Consider the following 17812-nt stretch of genomic DNA (forward strand, 5'->3'; position numbering starts at 1 on the left):
GGTCCCTTCCAACCTGTGATCCCGTGAAAACTGTTCTGGGTGCACATGCCCAGAGAGAAAGTCTGATTCAGCAGCAGTGAGAGCATTAACCTGGATTCTGAGCTATGGCTTTGAGCACCTCTCTGAAGGTTTCCCATGTGCCCACCCACAAGAAAGGCTCCAGAGACGTGGAAAACTGCTCATACGAGCCTTGCTGGTCTATCACAACAGCCTGAAAGACTAGGAGATACTTTGATACTTAAATGCTACCTATCACAACACTGTTCAATTGTCCACATATAATTTAAAGAAGAAAATTAATGTTCAACTCTGCTGTACGCAGCAGCTGCCCTGAGTCCTTCCCAGGGGATTTGAAGCACTGCAATCACCACAAATGACCCAAAGGAGTTTGGGGGGTTTTATAATAAAAAAAATAACACCCCACCCACCCACCCACACAGTCCAAGGGGCAGGACTCCAGGACTTCTCAGAATACCGACAGAACACGTGCAGCCACAGGACATTAAAAAAAAAAAAAAAAAGGGCAGTTTCTGGAACACGTGATCACACTTGGTAAACTGGCCTTGAATGGGATGTCTTTCCCTTGATTAGCCATGCAAGCTCCAAAGTCAGAGATACTCAATTTGAAGAAAGAAAACCCCCAAGTTGTAACTAATTCCAGCACTTCCACTGTTTCAAAGGATCTTCTGCACAGAGATAAGAACTTTTGTTCAAACCCTTCCACCAGGAAGGCGGCTGAGGGGAGACCACCTCCAGCCTGGCACTGGTTTAATTATTTACACAGAGTTAATGAATACCAGACTCTCCTCCTAAACTCGCACAGGGTGCATAGTCCTACAGTCATTTGGACTTTAAATCCATCATCAGACTGTTATGAAGTACAAAACTCCAAACAAGCCAACAGGAAGGAGCCCACACAGAGACCAGAGCGAGCCCGGTCAGCCCCGGGACCCTGGTGGAGTTCAGGTGGCAAAGCAGGACAGTCCAATCCCTCCAACGCAATTCCCACCTAGCACAGTAACCTGGAAGCACAGGAGACGTTTTGCAACCTAACTAGTGAGTTTATCTCATGGAAACAGGGGCCAGGCAGAAAGCCACACGTTTGAAAGCAGGTTACTCCACACTTTTGCCTCTGCTCTCCATACCTAGAGAGCCAAGGACAACAAGAGACACGCAATTAAGATGATTTGAGTTGGAATATTTCCCTCATATCCAGCAAAGCACTGAGACATGGAGGCAGCTCCATCACATTTGTGGCTGCCTGGCCTGTGCTCAGGTGTAGCTGATCCTGCCCTGGAGCAGGACAGGGGGCTTGATGACCTTTCCAATTCACATCCAAACCTCTGTTCAACAAGGAAAAAACATCATCACCTACAAACACAACACCGGCAAGGAACCAACAGCAAGATCTGTCAGGCAGCACAGACTCCTCACCAAAAAGATCCAAAAATTCAGTGCTGAAACCCAAACCAGAATGGGCATTTTCAGAGCAGGTACCCTCCCTCTCCTGTGCCTTGTGCTGCCCAAACCACTGTTGTGGGCACTGATGGTGAGAAGGTACAGACCCACTGCCCACACTCCGGTCGTGTTGTGGCCCAGCCTGAGCATTTCCCAAAGCTCAGTCCCAGCTGGGGCAGAGCAGAGCAGGACCCCCATCACGTCTGGAGGTGCAGCTGGAGTTGTGGCCTGGACCCAGCTTCTCAAACATTCTTGCTGGTTATTCACAGGCAGGGTGCCAGAACGTGCTGACATCAGAAGGGAAAGGGTGACTTTCAGGGTTTCTCTCAGTCAGACCTGAATGAAATTTCACCAGTGCGTGGAAGGGGGGGAAAGTACTTGTTTAACCCATTCATCCTCCCCCAGGGGAAATTCCAGAGTCCTCCAAACTTCAAAAGTTTCTCTCTGAGAGAAGAGTCACAGAATCTCTCAGGATGGAAAGTCACTGCTACCTTCGGCCACGGTCTGACACTGGTGACCACCAAAACCCTCTCTCCTCCCAGCCACATCCAGGCTGCCACCATCACATCCCACCAGAAAAAGTCATCTTTGGTCCCCTCTGGTTCACCACGGAGCCAAGTGCACCTACAAAACACAGGGCAAGCAGCAGCTTCTGCTCCATATAGAGGAGACATTGACTGCATCAGGGCTCCCCACAGATTCTCCAAAAACTACTCCCCAAGTCTGTACTGGAGCTTCCTGAACCAATTTGGGTTTAAGGCTAATTATCCAGGTGAAAGAGGAAGTTACTCAAGTTAAAAAAAAAAAAAAAAAGGGGAGAAAAACAAAATAAAAAGTTAATAGCAATTGAATTTGTCCTTGAAAGAGTTTCAATTACTAGAGCTGACTTAAGGAAATAATGACATGCTGGTTATTGCATGAAATGCCAATAACTGTAATGGAGCAGCAGCTTTTTCAGAGTTATTTACACAAACTGATTTTTCACGGGAATTTCATAGGAATTAACACACACACTCTAAATCTCCACTCTCTCACCCTCTCATAAAGAAATTTCTTTACCACACCTACAGAATGAACTAAGCCCCTTCCTTATTTGCTCCTACCCACTTTTGCCCCATTTTTCTCCCAGAAAAAATAAAAAAGAACACGATTAGAAAATAGATTCCAGCTACAGTTATCATTTTACTCTGAGCACGTAAAGCAAAAAAAATATTTGCTGAGAAATTCTGAAGTGGCTTTTATGAAGTTTACCTGTCATTATGCAGCATCCTTTACATGTAACTACAGAAAGCTCATGCCCGTGTCATGTAAATACTTACTGAGTTGTCACTTAAACTCAGAAATACTCCAGAAAGTCACTGTGGCAAACCTGGAAATGCTCTTGGGAAAAAAAAACTCAAAAATGCTCAAGCTGCAGGACTGAACTGCTGAGTTACAACACTGGGAGTGCAGGTGCATGGAGGAGTAAGAACTGGGAACCCCTCCTTCATCCATATGTTAATATACATTATCATCTGATTAAGACGTGGAACTGGTAAAATATGTACAGGAGCTGAGTCCTGAGAGAAGCAGCTCCTCCTGTTCCAGGCCTGAGCGGTGCTTTAAGCACAAAACTACATTAAAAGGGTTTATTCAGCTAAAACCAGGGAGGAAAACTGGTCTCAAATCACAGGATGAGCCTCAGAAGACCCATATCCCACTCTCCCACCCTGTCCCGGCCCTGGTGCCTCACCTTGGCACTTTCCCACAGGAGCATCTCAGCTGCTCCCACTGAGGAAAAGTCACTTCAGAGCCCACATTCCTCCTCTGAGCACCAGGGAGAAACAAAAGGCTGCCTGAGACCCAGTTCCTGCAGAGCCTCAGCCCGAAGAACCGCAAGCGGCAGAGATGACATTAAATTTAGGATTGGAATTTTACTGGAACCGGTTCAGGAGCACAGCATAGTCCTCCCCAGCTCCCAGAAAGCACACCCAGCCTCCCTTCAACTGAGGAACTTCCCTGTTTTCCAGCCACTGAAGGGAGAAAAAAAAAAAAAAAAAAAAAAGCAGCAGCTCCTCTGGTGTCACCCCAGAGCAGGCAGGAGGGACCCAGACACAGCAGTTCTGGTGCAGTGTGCCAAAGAAAACAGCTTTTTTCCTCCAATCCCACCTGTCATTCACTTCCAGCTGGAGATTTATGGCTCTGGCTAACAGACATCCAGCACAGTTTTCCCACTGCACATTCATAACCCCCGGGTAAATTAAAGCCTGAACTTTCTCAAATCAGCACATGACACAAAAAAACTTCTGCAGGACTTCTCAAAAAAACTTATTTTCCCAGCAAAGAGGCATCCTTCCTTTCTTTTCCACCAGAACAAAAGGGGAAATATTATTTTCCATCCCTGCTGATGGTTTAAGGACTCTTCCAGAAGAAAAAGCCAGTGGCCATAAGTGCAACGCTAAATACTGACAAGTTTATCTTTTCCATCCTCCCTCCACCACTTCAATGCCTTCAGTTTTTGCTTTGCTGTCTCTGCTCCTTGAGAGTTTCCAACATTCCTGGCAGGAATTGGGCAATGGCACGCTGATGAGCTTTTCCCCAGAGCAATCCATCACACAGTAGCTGCAATTCAAAAAAAAGAAACCAAACTTGACTTGACAAAGAATTTCAAATACGCCGAGTAAAAACTGGAAAGGGCATCTTTTCTCCTCTAATATTTTAATTACCGAGAGCACAGATGCAAGAGGGTAAAAAACAGGATTTCTGACTGGTGGTGTTCCTTTGAAAAGAGTAGGGAGAGAAAAATGGTGGAAAAGTCGTGTATGAGGTAACAGATAAAACCAACAGCTGCACTATTTAGCCTAATTTTAGACATTATTTTCTCTCTGAAGGAAAGCTGCCTGGTTTTTTTTAATACAGCCTTCATGGAACAGGGTCTCACTTCTGTAACACAGTACTCATTGACCAGAGTTCTCAAATAAGTCAACAGAAAAAACCCAAAGTATTATGAACACAGGAAGCTGATGAGAACAGCAAGACACGGCTTTATAACAGCACATTTGATTCTCATGCCTCCCCCAACCCCAGTTTCTAATATTATTTAAGAACAGGGAAGAAGCTGTGCCAGTTTGCTGAAGGAAAACAGGAAACAGAAGTTGCAGCAGGTAAAAGGAATTAAACTGGACAGTTTTAGGAAACTGCTAAACAATCTAGCCAAAAAAAAAAAAGGTCTGAAAGTCAACCATAAAACCTTCCAGAAAACACATTTCCGTCTGGCAACCAACAACATGATTACAAGAGAGACACCAAAGGTAGAAACCCTCCCCTAACCCAGAAAATAAATAAGGATTCACAGAGCAATTCAATTAAACTTCATAAAAGGCAGTAGGCAAGCCTTGCTAACCCCATTTCACCACAACAATCAGGTGGTTTGTCCCAGGTTTCCCAGTAAACTGGGGGTGATAAGGGCAGGAAAAAATAAAAGCTCCAGCTGAGAGTCAGGATTGAGGTTTATTGTCCTGTATCCTACACACATCCTGCCTGAAAACACTGGAAACCTCAAAATTGGGCATCGAGGAGATGATACTGCAGGAAATAAGAGATTTTAAGAGAATCAGGCAACTCTTAGTTTATTTCAGAGAGTTTAAAAGACAAAGCAGCAAAACCTCCAGCGTCCACACCAGAATTAACAAGACCTTAACAACAACAACAAAATCAAACTAGCACAATATTCCTGCTTTTTCTAAAACAGCCAAGCCCTAAAATCACTCAGAGAAAAGAAGATGCACCACACTCCTCTTTGTTGGAAAGCTCCAGTGCACAGCACACAACTCGAGGGCTCCTGACTTTACAATGCAAAGCAAGGAAAAACCCTGCACGAGCCAACAGGAGCCAGGTCCCAGTTTCCCATTCCAAGACATCACAGCTCATTGGCAGCACAGAGCCATTTGGTGCCAATTTAGTTTAAAAACCATATTTCCAACAACATTTTTCATGCCTCACTTGCTACTAAAGTTGAAATCTAAGTCAACAAAAAAGAGCTATTGTATGGCAAGAGGCCCAAAAGCTTTTTTTTTTTTTTTTTTTTATTAACATGATTTTTAAACTGCTTTCACTGAACTTAAAAACAGAGGCCCAGAGATGTCAGGGCACCTATGGGGAGGTTATCCAAGATGTCAATGTTTAATGTGATCCAAAGGCTGCTCCAATTACAGGAGACACTTTGTTGTAGCCCAAGCACGTGCCCCAAGAAATGCCCATCTACTAAAGGCAGGGAAATCCTTTCACTCAAGCAATTTCCTTTAAATCCCAAGACACTGGGAAAAAACAGTGCATTATTAAGGGCTGCCACATGCTCTGAAGGGAAGGGGGTGGAAACAAATCCATGGGAGAGCTGGAAAAATTGAAAACTAGAATCCCTGGCCTGGTTTCTTACGAGTCATTCCCACAGCAAACCACGGATTTCTCATCCCACACAGCCATCCCCATCTCTTGATCCTACTCCGTGTTTCCCAGCTAGAAAGGTCATCTGGAAAAAACCACCAAGTTCTCTCTCTCTCTCAGTCCCCAAAAACTTGGAGCATCCTTGTCTTCACTGGGCTCCCACTCAGCAGCACCTCCCCGGGACGAGCTGTGAGTAAAGTTCCATCAGGGTTACTCACCAGAGCCCACCTGGTGTAAGTGACTACGCCCACTTTACTACAGGGAACGTTCCACTCGAGCAACTTTCACGCCAGAAATTACTTTGCCTTTTTCTGAGGAGCAAAGCGACGAAACCCTCCTTTATGGCATCACTCAGAATTCCCCAGGAGCAGCAGGAATTAAAGGCACCATCCTGCTCCTCATGCCCAAACTCGGGTTTACGACCCCGAGGATTCCCGAGCGGAGGAACCCCGTGCTCTTCCCACATCCTCTTCTCCCAGCCCACACCAGGAGATGTTCTCTGTGGGGTTATTGTCAGGTTATTTCAGCTCCTGCTCTCCCAGAGTTTCTCAGAAGTTGGGTGGGAAGGGACCCGCTCTGCTCATCGCTGTGCAAGACAAAGAGAAGACACAAAGCTTTAAATTCTCCCAACCCGTGGAATTTAGGAGTACACAGCCCAAGGAGGCTGTAATTTAGGGCTGAAGTATTATTATTAATCAACCGTTTCTTGTGGGCAGCCCAGATGACACGTGGAAGCTTTTTTCATTAGATAAGTTCTTTTTCCAGCAGGAAAAAAAAAAAAAAAAAAAGGAATTGTCAGCTTGAGTCCAATAATCCTTGGCACAAAAAGAGTTGGGGGGAAAGTCATTTGGTTTTTGGGATAGGGGAGTTGTTGGTTCGCTTTTTATATGCACTGTTTGTACCTCATCAAGTTCAACTAATTCTCAGAACAACTATTCATTAATAATTCCAGTTTATGGGGCTACTTAATCAGATATTATTAATTCACAACATATCAGCAGCTCGTGGAACCAAGTGAAATTCGTTTTCCGAGATAAAATAAGCTTCTTTTCCAAATCTGTACCAGAACACTGACAGAAGTGAACTGTAGGAAAACACCTGCTTGAAAAGTTCAACCAGTATTTTAGCACACGTTTTATCTAAATTGAGACTTTTCAGGATACACAAAGCACCTCAGAAGTACTTCGTACTTACAACTATGACATTTGTCCAAATGTATTGCAGGAATATGTGACCATATTGCCAAGGAGCTGAAATCTTCCCTGAGGATACTGGAACACTCACTACCAGTCACCACAGGACGGTTTGATGGCCCCAGCAGAGAGATTTGCTCTCTTGGAGAGCAGAATTCCAACCTGACAGAAAAGCCAACCCAGTAACTCAAGATGCTGCAGCAGACGGTGCCCTTGGTAATAAAGGAACAAAAATTAAGCCATTTTCAGATCAGCACAAGAGAAGTTCCGAACAAGAAGGGAAACTCAGCCCGTCACCCCACATGGTATCAACTGTCTCCGACCCCAGCCTGAAGTTGGAGCAAAGTACACAGAATGAAAAGAGAAGTTTCAGTCCCACACGAGGCCACGACGGGCCTTGGAGATGCACATCTGAACACGGAAAGGAACCTGGTTTTCATCAAGGTTTCCAGATACAACCACCTCTTCTCCCCGTATCTAAAATGTCTGATGTATACACTGTATTGTGTTCACCTCGTTTTCTGGCTATCTGTACTCGAGCAAACAGAGAATTCTACACATACAATGATAAAGACAATTCTCAGGTTTGTTTTTCTTAGTTTCATTCCTCTGAAAAGCCAAGAGTTGTGACACTACTGAGCCTGACCACAACCAGCACCTGAGTGTCTGGAGTAGGTGCCTTTATTTATGGGGGGAAAGAGACACATCAGGGCTCACTCAAAGTAAGTCAAAACGTGCCCTAAGACACACAGCTGGAGGCTCCTGTCCTGCATCAAAGCCCTGTTGGACATAAATTGGTAATTCTTGGTAACTGACCATTTTCAGTGTTTTGGCCACAAGTTTGGTTCTGATTGTTTGATTGTTTGGGGGGTTTTCCTTCTTTAGGCTGTAACACACCCCAGAACCCCCCACCTTCTCCCGTCCAATAGAGAACCCAAACAGCCCCAGCTTTGAAAAGGGCCAAAACCAGGCAGGAACAAACGCATCCTCAGATCCATCAAAGAAATCATTTATATCGAGAGGGAAAGTCACATAACCAAAATAAACAGCAAGCCCATTGTGCGGAGCAGCCCTGCCACCGTTCCGACAACACAGACTCTATTCCAGGCTGAACCCAACATCACAAGGAAAATAAACCCAAGGTACAAACAAAGTGCCACCGCCTCCCGTTTTGTCCGGGGCACGAAGCAGCGGGGGCAGAGGGATGCGGGGCTCAAGGTCAAGGCGGGGGGGATGCGGGGATGGGGCGCGGGGCTGCCCCGTCCCGGGGCTGGCGGAGGAGGCGAGTGTGGAAGTTTATGAGCTCATCAGGATGGTTGTACCATTACATCAGAGGCAATTATAAATGGCCAAGAGCAGGGGATGGGGAGCCAATCAGATCACAGATGGGATGTCAACCTAAGACCAACTGTCTCCTGGCTTTGACAGAAGGATTTTACCTCCATAATTCAAATCCCAAACCCAAGCGATCCGCACTCGCTGCTCCCATCGCCCAGCTCCCCGCCAGCGCTCCCGCCCCGGCCCCGCGGCCCCTCCGCCCGCCCCGCGGCCACCGCGGCCCCGCCGGACCCTCGCCGCCCTCCCCGCCCCGCCGGACCCCGCCGGGCCCCGCCGAGGGGTGCGGGACCCCCCCGTCCCGGGGACGGCGCCCGGGGGTCGCGGGGCCGCGGGAGAGGCGGCGGCGCTGCCGGGGCCACGCGTTGTCCCCGGGCGCGCCCTTCGCCGCCCCGGCCCCCCGCGCCCGGCCTCGCCGGCCCCTCGCCGCCCTCCCCGACCCGCTGCCCCCCGCCGGAGCCCCCCGGGGCCGGCGGGGACCCCCGGCGTGCGGGCCGGCCGGGGAGCCCCGCACAAAGGCTGGGGAGGGAGAGGAGGAAGGGAAGGCGGCGAGGCAGCCATTTTATAGAGCGAGCGAGCAGCACAGACAATGGCAGCGCCCGGCAGCGCCGGCCCGGCGGGGGGACCCGCGGGACAACCGCCGCCGCCCCGAGCCCCCCGAGCCCCGCGACCCCCGCGCCCCGTGCCTGTGCCCCCCACGCCCGGCCCCGCGCGGCCCGGCCCGGTACCTGCTGGCTCCTGCCGAGGGTCTGTCCCCCGCCGCCTCCGCCGCTGCTCCCGGGGCTCATGGGCGCGTGGTGGCTCCTCGGCGGGGCCCCGCCGGCCGCTGCTCCCCAGCCCTGGCCGCTGCCCCCGCCGTACTGCGAGACCATGTCGGCGGCGCCCTTGGCGGCGGCCGCCCCGTCCTGCGGCCCGGCGCTATAGTCGCCCCCGGGGTAGCCCTGGTAGGCGCGGGCGGAGCTGGGGGAGGTGAGGAGCTGGTTGAGGGTGGGGGTGGCCGTGGGCTGCGGGGTGGTGCCCCCTCCTCCCGCGCCGCCGGCGGCCGAGGGACCCATGACCCCGAAGCGCTGCTGCTGCTGCTGCTGGAAGGCGGCGGCGGCCGCGGCGGCCGCGGGGGACTTGGCGGCCGGCGGCGCGGAGCCCCGGGGGGAGCTCAGGGCGTAGGCCTGGGGGGGAGGCGGGTAGGAGCCGGCGCTGCGCCCGGCCGCGTAGTAGGAGTTGTACTGGTGGTTGGGGAAGCCGTGCTCGGCCCCGGCGCCGTGCGAGTTCTGCGGAGGGGGCGGCCCCGCGGGGGCTCCCGCCGGCCCCGGGTAGTTCTGCTCCAGGCCCCCGCTCTGCAGCGCTGCCATGCCAGGGCTTTGTTGTCCGCCATGTTGGTGGAAGGCAGCGGCGGCGGCGCCCCGGCCGTAGGGCTGCCCGAAGCCGTAGGCTGGCGGGGGCAAGGCGGCCGGGTGGGAAGGGGGCGGCTGCTGCTGCTGCGGCGGCGGCGGCTGCGGCGCCCCCACCCCGTCGCTGCCGCCGCCGCCGCCACCGGGCGGCTCCGGGAGGTTATTGTTCAGGGTGGCGGCGGCGGCGGGCCTGGGGCCCGGGTTCCCGTTCGAGCTCTTCAGGTCGGACTCGGCCCCTGCGCCCCCTCCGTTGCTCTCGGCCCCGTCCTGCAGCTCCTTCCCCGACGGGCCCTCGCTCTCCGCCTGCTTCTCGCCGCGCTCCGCCGCCGCCGCCTCACCCCCCGCCTCCTCCGGGGGACAATCCCGCTGCTGCGCCTCCGCTTTCTTCAGCTCGGATGGAGCCGGGGCGCCCAGGCTGCTGGCGGCGGCGGGGGCGACCTGAGCAGCCATGATCCCCCCCCTCCCCACCCAGCCACCCCCCCGGACCGGTCCCCCCGAGCTGCTCCCTGCCTGGCCGGCCGGCGTGAGGCCTCGCTGCTCTGCTCTCCCCGCTCAGGCGGCGGCGGGCGGCTCTTCAGGGCAGCGGGGGCTCATTCCCCCCCGGCCTGCTCGGCGAGGCGGGGAGGGCTCCGCTGGGCTGGGCTTCCCGGGGCCTGGCCCCGCTGTACCTCCTCGGTTGCAGCCGGCGGAGAAAGGGGAGGAGGAGGGAGTGGGGGGGAAGGAGGAGGAAAGGGGGGGTGGGGGGGGACCCGGGACGGGGCTCCCGGTGCGGGAGAGGCGGGAGGGAGGGAGGGGGGACACGGCGGGCGGGCGGGCGCCGTCCCCGGAGCGGGGCCGAGCGGCGGCGGGGCCGGGCTGGGCGAGCTCCGACTCTGCTCGGCCGAGCGGGCTCAGTCCGACACGAGGCTCAGCGCTGCCATTTTACCCAGCGCCGCGGCCGCCTGCCAAACCCGGAGCGGAGCGCAGCCCGGCCCGGAGCGGAGCCTCCCCCCCGTCACAAAGGAGGAGCGGGCCGGCCCCGGCCGCCGCCGGCGCGGAGCTGCCGCTCGCAAAACCCGCGGCGGATCCGCGGAGCCGGGGGCGGGGGGGGGGCGCAGCGAACCCCCCCGGAGCTGCCCCGGGGCGCTCTCCCGGGGGGAGCGGGGGGCAGCGGGGCGATGTCCCGCGGCGGGAGCCCCTCCGGGTTCTCGCCGGAGCCGCCGGGCTCGGGGGGTTTGGGCCGGTGGGTTGCCGAAGCGCCTCTTCTTTGTCCCTAGAAATTCCATTTAGAATTAAGCCCTCTGCGAACTGTTAGCGGTTGTCATTTCCTCTCCGCTTGGCCGTGTCCCTCTGGAAAAGGCGTTGGCGGCGCGCCAGGGCTGTGACTGCACGCGCAGGACAATCCAAGAAAGTCCGGTTCCCCTGCTCCTGCCAAGGCGAGGGCGGTGGGCACGGAACCAGGAATTCCCAGATCCAAAACCACCTGAACGCGTCTAGACACAACACGTTGGGCAATGGGACAAGGAGGCTCTGGCAGTCGCGGTGCTGGAGCTCCCCGACTGTCGAGAGGTGAACTGGGAACTGGGCCATGCTCTTCTGCAACCCTTTCAGGCCCAGATTCCCACCTCCTCCATCCCCGAGGCCTTTGCCAGAGCGGGAGTAGGGAGGAGAGGAACATACCTGGAACTCCGTCCTGGACTCAGCCTGGTCTATGCCAGCGGGGTCTGAACCTGCCTGTTTTGCTTCAAATGGTGCTGGGCTGCAGCAGGGCATGGAAGGTACAAAAAGATGAGTTATTTGGATTGTAAACACCAAGAAGTTAGAAATTAGGACACAGTTGTCTAGTGAAAATGGCAGGCATGGTATGGATTAGGCCGGGGTTCCGTGTACTGGTGTTCCTCTGGAACATGGAAATATTTGGAGAAGCGAAGTTTAAGTAAATACAACTTTAAGGAGAAAGAAGACAATGGGTGGAGGGTCAAAAGGCTGAGGCTGCCATTTCAGAACATCACCCCAAAAGAGAAAACAGGGCAGAAGTAACCCCTGAACAGTGACAAACACACAGGGCTCAGCCCGAACCCAACAAGGGCAAACTGCAAGGAATCCCATTTTAACTGGTGACACTGGGGAAACACGAGTACAGCACAAGAGGCAAGGCCAAGGGTAGCAGAACTGGATCCCTGCCAGCACCCTGTGCCTGTCAGGGGTGAAGTAAAGTGAAGTGAAGGTGTCAGTGTCTGCTGGCATCAACTCAACCCTCACGCTCATTATAGAACTTGTAACATAAAATACTTATCATCCCGAATGCAGGTGGTGGAACAAAGGGGTTTATTCCAAAGCTGGAAAGTGGGAGGAGAGGAGGGACAGAGCGATTGAGAGCAAAATTTTAAATGTTTTCTAGAGCAATAAACTGTTCTGCGGGGTCCAAACAAAGCTGCTTTGCCATTTCACAGCCTGCACAGCTGAGTGTGCAAGGTGGAGCAGATTCCATCCACCAAATTGGCTGGTCGGTCTTTGTCCACAGCTGTAAATAAACTACTAGAAAGGAAAGGGTGATAATTGATGATATCAGTATTGTGATAATACTCAAAGGCCTTCATGAGGGCTGGAGCCTCAGTGCAATGATGGAATCTCACACGAGAGGCTCCGTGGCTTTAGTGAGATCTGTGTGGACACAGAGCAGCAAAAACACCAAGACAGTCTTCTTCAGAAGAGTTTGGAAACTGTGGAACACGCTAGAACAAAAACTGGTCTGCATCCTCTCTTCAGAGGAGTTATTTGATGAAACCCTGGGTTCTGGAAAGACAACAATAGGGAAAAACTCCTCCAACATCAGGTTGGCTTTATTAATGTCTGTGGTGGGCTACAGTGCCCCACAGCACCAAAATACTCTTCCTTGGATGTTTCATTTACACTAAACTTTAAAAAACACCAACAAACTGGAGAGAATTCTGTCATTTAACCCCAGAACCACGTCGAGCACCCATCTCCCCAACTCCAAGGCCACAGTCCAAAGCCCCACCAAATAACTGAGCACCACCAAAAGTTTAACCACTTCAGTTCAGGTGCTTGGGATGCAGCTCAGGCACATCCAGCTAAAGATCCCATGCTCACACCTCCCTACCTGTGTGGGTCTTTTGGAATCTCCTTCAAGGAGCACTGTGTCAGACTATGAAACCCGGTGTTGATGGTAATGTGCAAAGCAGCCTGGATTCCCCAGCCACCCACACAATGAGGAGACACTCACTTTACCAAATGTTTGTGAAAGCTGAAGCAGATTTTGGAATACGCCTCATCAATGAGGCCCTGGCACTCTACTCAATACTGAGGCATTCGATGAATTTCCAGCTCTGAGGATTGGGAAACAGATAAACAGTACAGCTCTTAACAACATTGCCACCTCAGAGCTGAAAATCCTCCCGCCAGTCCCGTCATCCCTGGGGTGTAACGACCACCAGGACCGGACAGGACTTTTCATTTGGACACATCAACTCTTTTCCCAGCTGGAGCGATCCCTGCTAAGCAGCCGTGCTCCCTTCCCCGTGTCCCCGAGTGCTGAGCACGCTGCCCTCAGCCCGGCTCAGCCCCTGGCTCTCAGATAGGCTGGAAAACCAGCGCTCACATGGCACTGCAGGCCACCACCACGGCGCTGGCTCCTCCTGACTGGAAGTCTCCTTCATGAAGGTGGCCGTGCCATTTAACCCAGCACTAAGGCAGTTTAGGAAACCTGGTCTAGATTAGAGTACTAGAAACAGGAGTAGTGTCTCCCCCCTCCAGGAGAAAAAAAAAAAATCAGGCTCTGCCAACTGTGTGATGGCAAATATGGACTGAATCGTTGACATGGAAACCGGACTAAAGTCAGCGCTGCCTCAGCTCAGCTCGCACACACACAAGTTATCATTATCCCCAGCCTTTCCCCGGCTACAAACACGGACTGGATTTCTGGCTGCGGGAACTGGGTGCAGCTTCTCCAATAAAGTATTAACCGAGCACAACTAAGCCAGAGCGAAACGAGCTGAGGAGGAACTAATGTAGCTGGGCGAAGGAGGATGCTCTTCCATTTCACTGAGAGCTGAGATGTGCAGACTGGACCCAAGAACAAGAGACCCATCTATTATAATTCATGGAGCACGCTGCAAAAAACGGGATGGAGCGAGGAAAGGTTATTGGTTGTACCTCAGCTGATCTGAGAGGGGGTTTGCTAAAGAAAATTGCATTTCCTGTAAATATGTTTATATTTGCCCAGCCCATTCCTCGCAGTGTTTTAGCCACTGTCGTATCTAGGTTAAACGCTCCCATTGTGGCTTCATCACCACGAAAGATAAATATTATTTGAATTATTTGTTTGCTGGCCATCGTTTGAGGCAACGCTTACTTATCCACCTAAAAATAAGGTTACAATATTGTATAACCTCCCTTTTTTGGGGGAGACACAATGGGTCTGCCCTGCGAGTCCCAGCCGAAGGTAACTCTGTCCCTTCAGCTCAAAGGCAGGCGTGGATTTTCCAGGGGTTTTGCTGCTTCCCACGCCAGTTTTTTCCCGCGGGCAGGGAGCGAGCCCCCAGCTCGGCCGCTGGTGACATCTGACAGCGAGCTGCGAAACTTTGGACGCATTTTAAGGCAGGAAAAAGTGGACTCGGCCTGACTCGAGGAAATGCATTTATTTTAGCAGCGCCGGCGAGGAGGAGGAAAAAGCGAAGCGGAGTTCGCGGAGGGGAAGGGAGATGCGGGAGCGCAGCCACCCCCCCCCCACCCCACGCCCCCTGCGCGACCCCCGGGGGCGGCCGGGGCTGGTGCCACGCGTGTCCCACCTCCCACCTCCCACCCCACCCACCCGCGGGGTGCGTGGCTGGGGGGGCAAAGGGGGGCGGCCGCAAGTTTTGGGGCACGTGTGTGCGCGAGGATTCGGGGAGCGGCGCTCGCCCAGCAGCGAAAAATGAGGCCGGAGGTGGAATTCGGTCATTCCAGGGAAAACCGAGGGGTATCGGGAAGGGGAGGGAAACAGTAATGAAGCGCAGGGGAAAGGAGCGAACCCCTTTTATTTTATTTTATACGCGGGGGCGCACCCCGGCCGCCCTCGGACAGCAGCGCTCCGGTGCGCTCGGGGAAGGAAGAGTAAATCTACTTAAAAAAAAAAAAAAAAAAAAAAAAAAAAAAAAGGAAAGAAAAAAAAAATCAAAACGCGGACCGGAGTTTGCAAAAACCCCTGCACTGGATCCGGAGCCAGCCGTCTGGTTTCCCTGAATCCCACCAGATTTGGGAGCTCTCGGGTGGGCTGGAGGAGCAGCCGCGTTTCGGCTGCGAACCCCACTGTGAAGAGTTAAAAGAGAGGAGAAAAAAAAAAAAAAAGGGCTTTTAAAGCTGCGAAAAGAGAAAGATCTCAACTCTGGGCCTGGATTTTCCCACTGAAGGGAAACTGTTATTGTGTTCCAAGTCCTCGGGACCCGGCGATGCCGTGCGGGAGGGGACAGCAGCAGGTTCTCCTGCCTGGAAAAAGCTGTCCCTCGGCCTTTCCCCCACCTCGGCGCCTCTTTTCAGTGGGGGGTGTGTGTGTGTGTGTGTAAAAAAATACATCCCCTCCCGTGAAATTCTGCCCTCCTAAAGTGTATTTTTAGAGAAGTTTGAGTTCAGGCGTCACGACTGGTGGTGGTGGGGGGGGGGGTTGCTGCGGGAGATGCAGGCGCTGAGAAAGAAGGGTTTTTTTCCCCCCTTTTCATCAAGCTCTTGCACTGCCATTTTCCCGAGGCAGGGAGGGAGCGAGGGAGGGAGAGCGGAGCGACAGACAGCGCTGGCGAGGAAGTTTCTCACGGCAACTGCGGGCTGGATCGGGAACGGAGCCTTTTGTTCCCGGCAAGTTCAGCAGGAGAGAGAGTTGGAGTCTGCTGAAGAGAAAAACCAGCGGAGAAAATAAAATGGAGGGAAGTGGGAAGAGAGGAGAGAGAGCTGGTGCTGAGCTGAGATTAACTGCAGAGCACCGAGCTCGGGTGTGCGAGGCAGCTCGGCATTTATTTAGAAAGTTGGTGTGGTAGCCTGAGGCAGAAATCCCTCGTTAAGTGCATGGGAATGAGTGAGAGACCCAAGGACACGCAGTGCTGGGCAGGAAGTGGAATTTTCCAAGGGGTTCACATCCTTCGGTGCTCTTTTTGCCAAGATTTCATCTCCTTTCTCGATGAAGGCTGCCTCCTAGAGACATCAGGGAAAAGGCCTTAAAGATGTGGCGTGCTTTAGGTCTGTTTAAGCTGAATAATTAAAAGTAGGGGGCACCTTCCCGCAGAGATTACAGCGAGGTCTGAAGACCAGATTCAATCTTGGGTACGGCCCTGCCTCCCCTCCCTTTCCCTTTCTCCCCAGTGAGTGTTGAAACACGGTGCATTTGTGCCCATGATCTCTGAACGGGGTGAAAAGTCACCTGAAAAACAGGGGGGCCCCCCCCTCCGATTTAATGCTTATACACACACCCAGTATACCCCACATTCACATCCACAATTGCCTTTGTCTCCCTGTACACGCTGCTAATCCTTCACCCCAAACCACACGTTCTCTTTGCATGTGTGCAGACCCGGAATGTGAAATAAACTTGTCTGAATTAACCCCCAAATCGCTGACAAACATCCATCCCTTCAGCAGGCACCCAGGAAGGTGGGGCAGAACTTTAATCCCCTCATTATTTCTACGCTGGGTGGTGGAATCAAAAAGCGAGAGCCTGATCACGAGCAGAGTGAGTTTTTCAGAGCGAGTTTGGGGTTGGATGCGGTGTCCCGAAAATACAGTTTGGTTAAAAACGTTCATCACCTTCTGCCTTCCCGGCAGGGCAGGGCAGGGCAGGGCAGGGTAGAAGCTCCTTCTCCCGGCGTGGCTGTGACAGCAGCTCAGCGAGACACCACGTGGGAAAGCCGGGTTCGGGATTTAAACGTGCTTTTCCACTCCGGCCATGAGGGAGGGAGAGCCTCAGCTGGGGGGGGGGAAATAAATAAATAAATAATGAAAAAAGCCTTTTCGTGGTGCTCAGAAGCGACCTCTGTGGCTGCCGGGGACTGAAGTTCAAGAGCCCTGGGCTGGGAGCGCGGGGGAAACGCGACTCGGGAAAATCCAAGAGGAGCAGGAATGGAAAGGGGGGGGGGGGGTGACGGGACCCCCCGCCCCGGGAGGCGCAGCGGGCTGGGAAGCGCCGTCCTCGCTCCCATCCCTGCCATCGGAACCGGCTCTGGGGCGGCACGAGGAGCTCCGAGGGCTGGGGGGACACAGTTCCCGAGCCTCTGCTCGGTCCCCCGGTGCCCCCGCGACCCTTCGCTGCATTTCCACGGCCACCGGTGGCCGAGCCCCGGGGGCCGGCGGGGGGTGCCCGGAGGAGCCCCCCGAGAGCGGCCCCAGCCCCGCAGCCCCGACCCCACCGGCCTGGGGTGGGGGGGTCCGGGACGGGGCGGGGGACCGGGGGGGACACCGGCGGTGTCACCGCCCTGCCCGTCCACCGGGATGTTCCAGGGAGCCGCCTCGCACCGGGACCTCTGCGGGCCTGGGAAAGTTGAAGAGGGAAACGTCAGAAAGCATCGGGCAGGAATTTGAGTGCATCCCGTGTTTTATGGTGGTGTGAACTTTTGCATATCGGGAGTAATTAGCGGCGAGGCTGTTAAAAGCAGATTTAAATACGCCACCCCCTCTCCCTCTTCCCCCCCACCCCCTCCCCTTTCTTTCCTGGTCCAAAATGGTCCAAATCCGGTTTACCTCTGACACAACCCCCACCGGGACAGAGGTGAGAGCACAAACCCCACGGTTTGTCCATGTAGGCAGGAAAACACATAAACCCCCACATATTAATTAACACGTCAATTAAAATAAATATAATTCTGCTACGGTTATTTTTGGTTCTTCCTCCCCCCCAACTTTGTTTTACTAAAGCGGGGAAACATATACAGAAACCTCCCTTGCAGTAGATGCCTTTTTCTTTTTTTTTTTTTTTTTAAACGGAGCCCAGATGCTGGTCAGGATTAAGGTTACACCAAACACATTCTACATTGCCATTTTCCAAACAGAATAAAG

General features: G+C 53.2%; 1 protein-coding gene and 1 long non-coding RNA gene across 4 annotated transcripts in view; one reads left to right on the forward strand and one right to left on the reverse strand.

The window, feature by feature from the left end:
• Positions 1-10531, reverse strand: part of ARID1A (AT-rich interaction domain 1A) — a 56492-nt gene extending 45961 nt beyond the window's left edge. For 2 of the 3 annotated variants that reach the window (XM_032710078.1, XM_032710079.1), the window contains exon 1: positions 9137-10531. In XM_032710078.1, coding sequence (XP_032565969.1) covers positions 9137-10246 — 1110 coding nt within the window. In that variant the 5' untranslated portion in view covers positions 10247-10531. Of the gene's footprint in view, positions 1-7074; positions 7417-9136 lie in introns of those variants that run through there. The other variant, XM_032710080.1, reaches the window with a different exon arrangement.
• Positions 9152-16681, forward strand: LOC116798026. The gene is made up of 3 exons (XR_004360804.1): positions 9152-9352; positions 16400-16493; positions 16591-16681. It is a non-coding gene; the product is annotated as an uncharacterized LOC116798026 (long non-coding RNA).
• Positions 16682-17812: the final 1131 nt, after the last annotated feature.

This window comes from Chiroxiphia lanceolata, chromosome 24, assembly GCF_009829145.1.
Source record: "Chiroxiphia lanceolata isolate bChiLan1 chromosome 24, bChiLan1.pri, whole genome shotgun sequence".
Classification (NCBI taxonomy): Eukaryota; Metazoa; Chordata; class Aves; order Passeriformes; family Pipridae; genus Chiroxiphia; species Chiroxiphia lanceolata.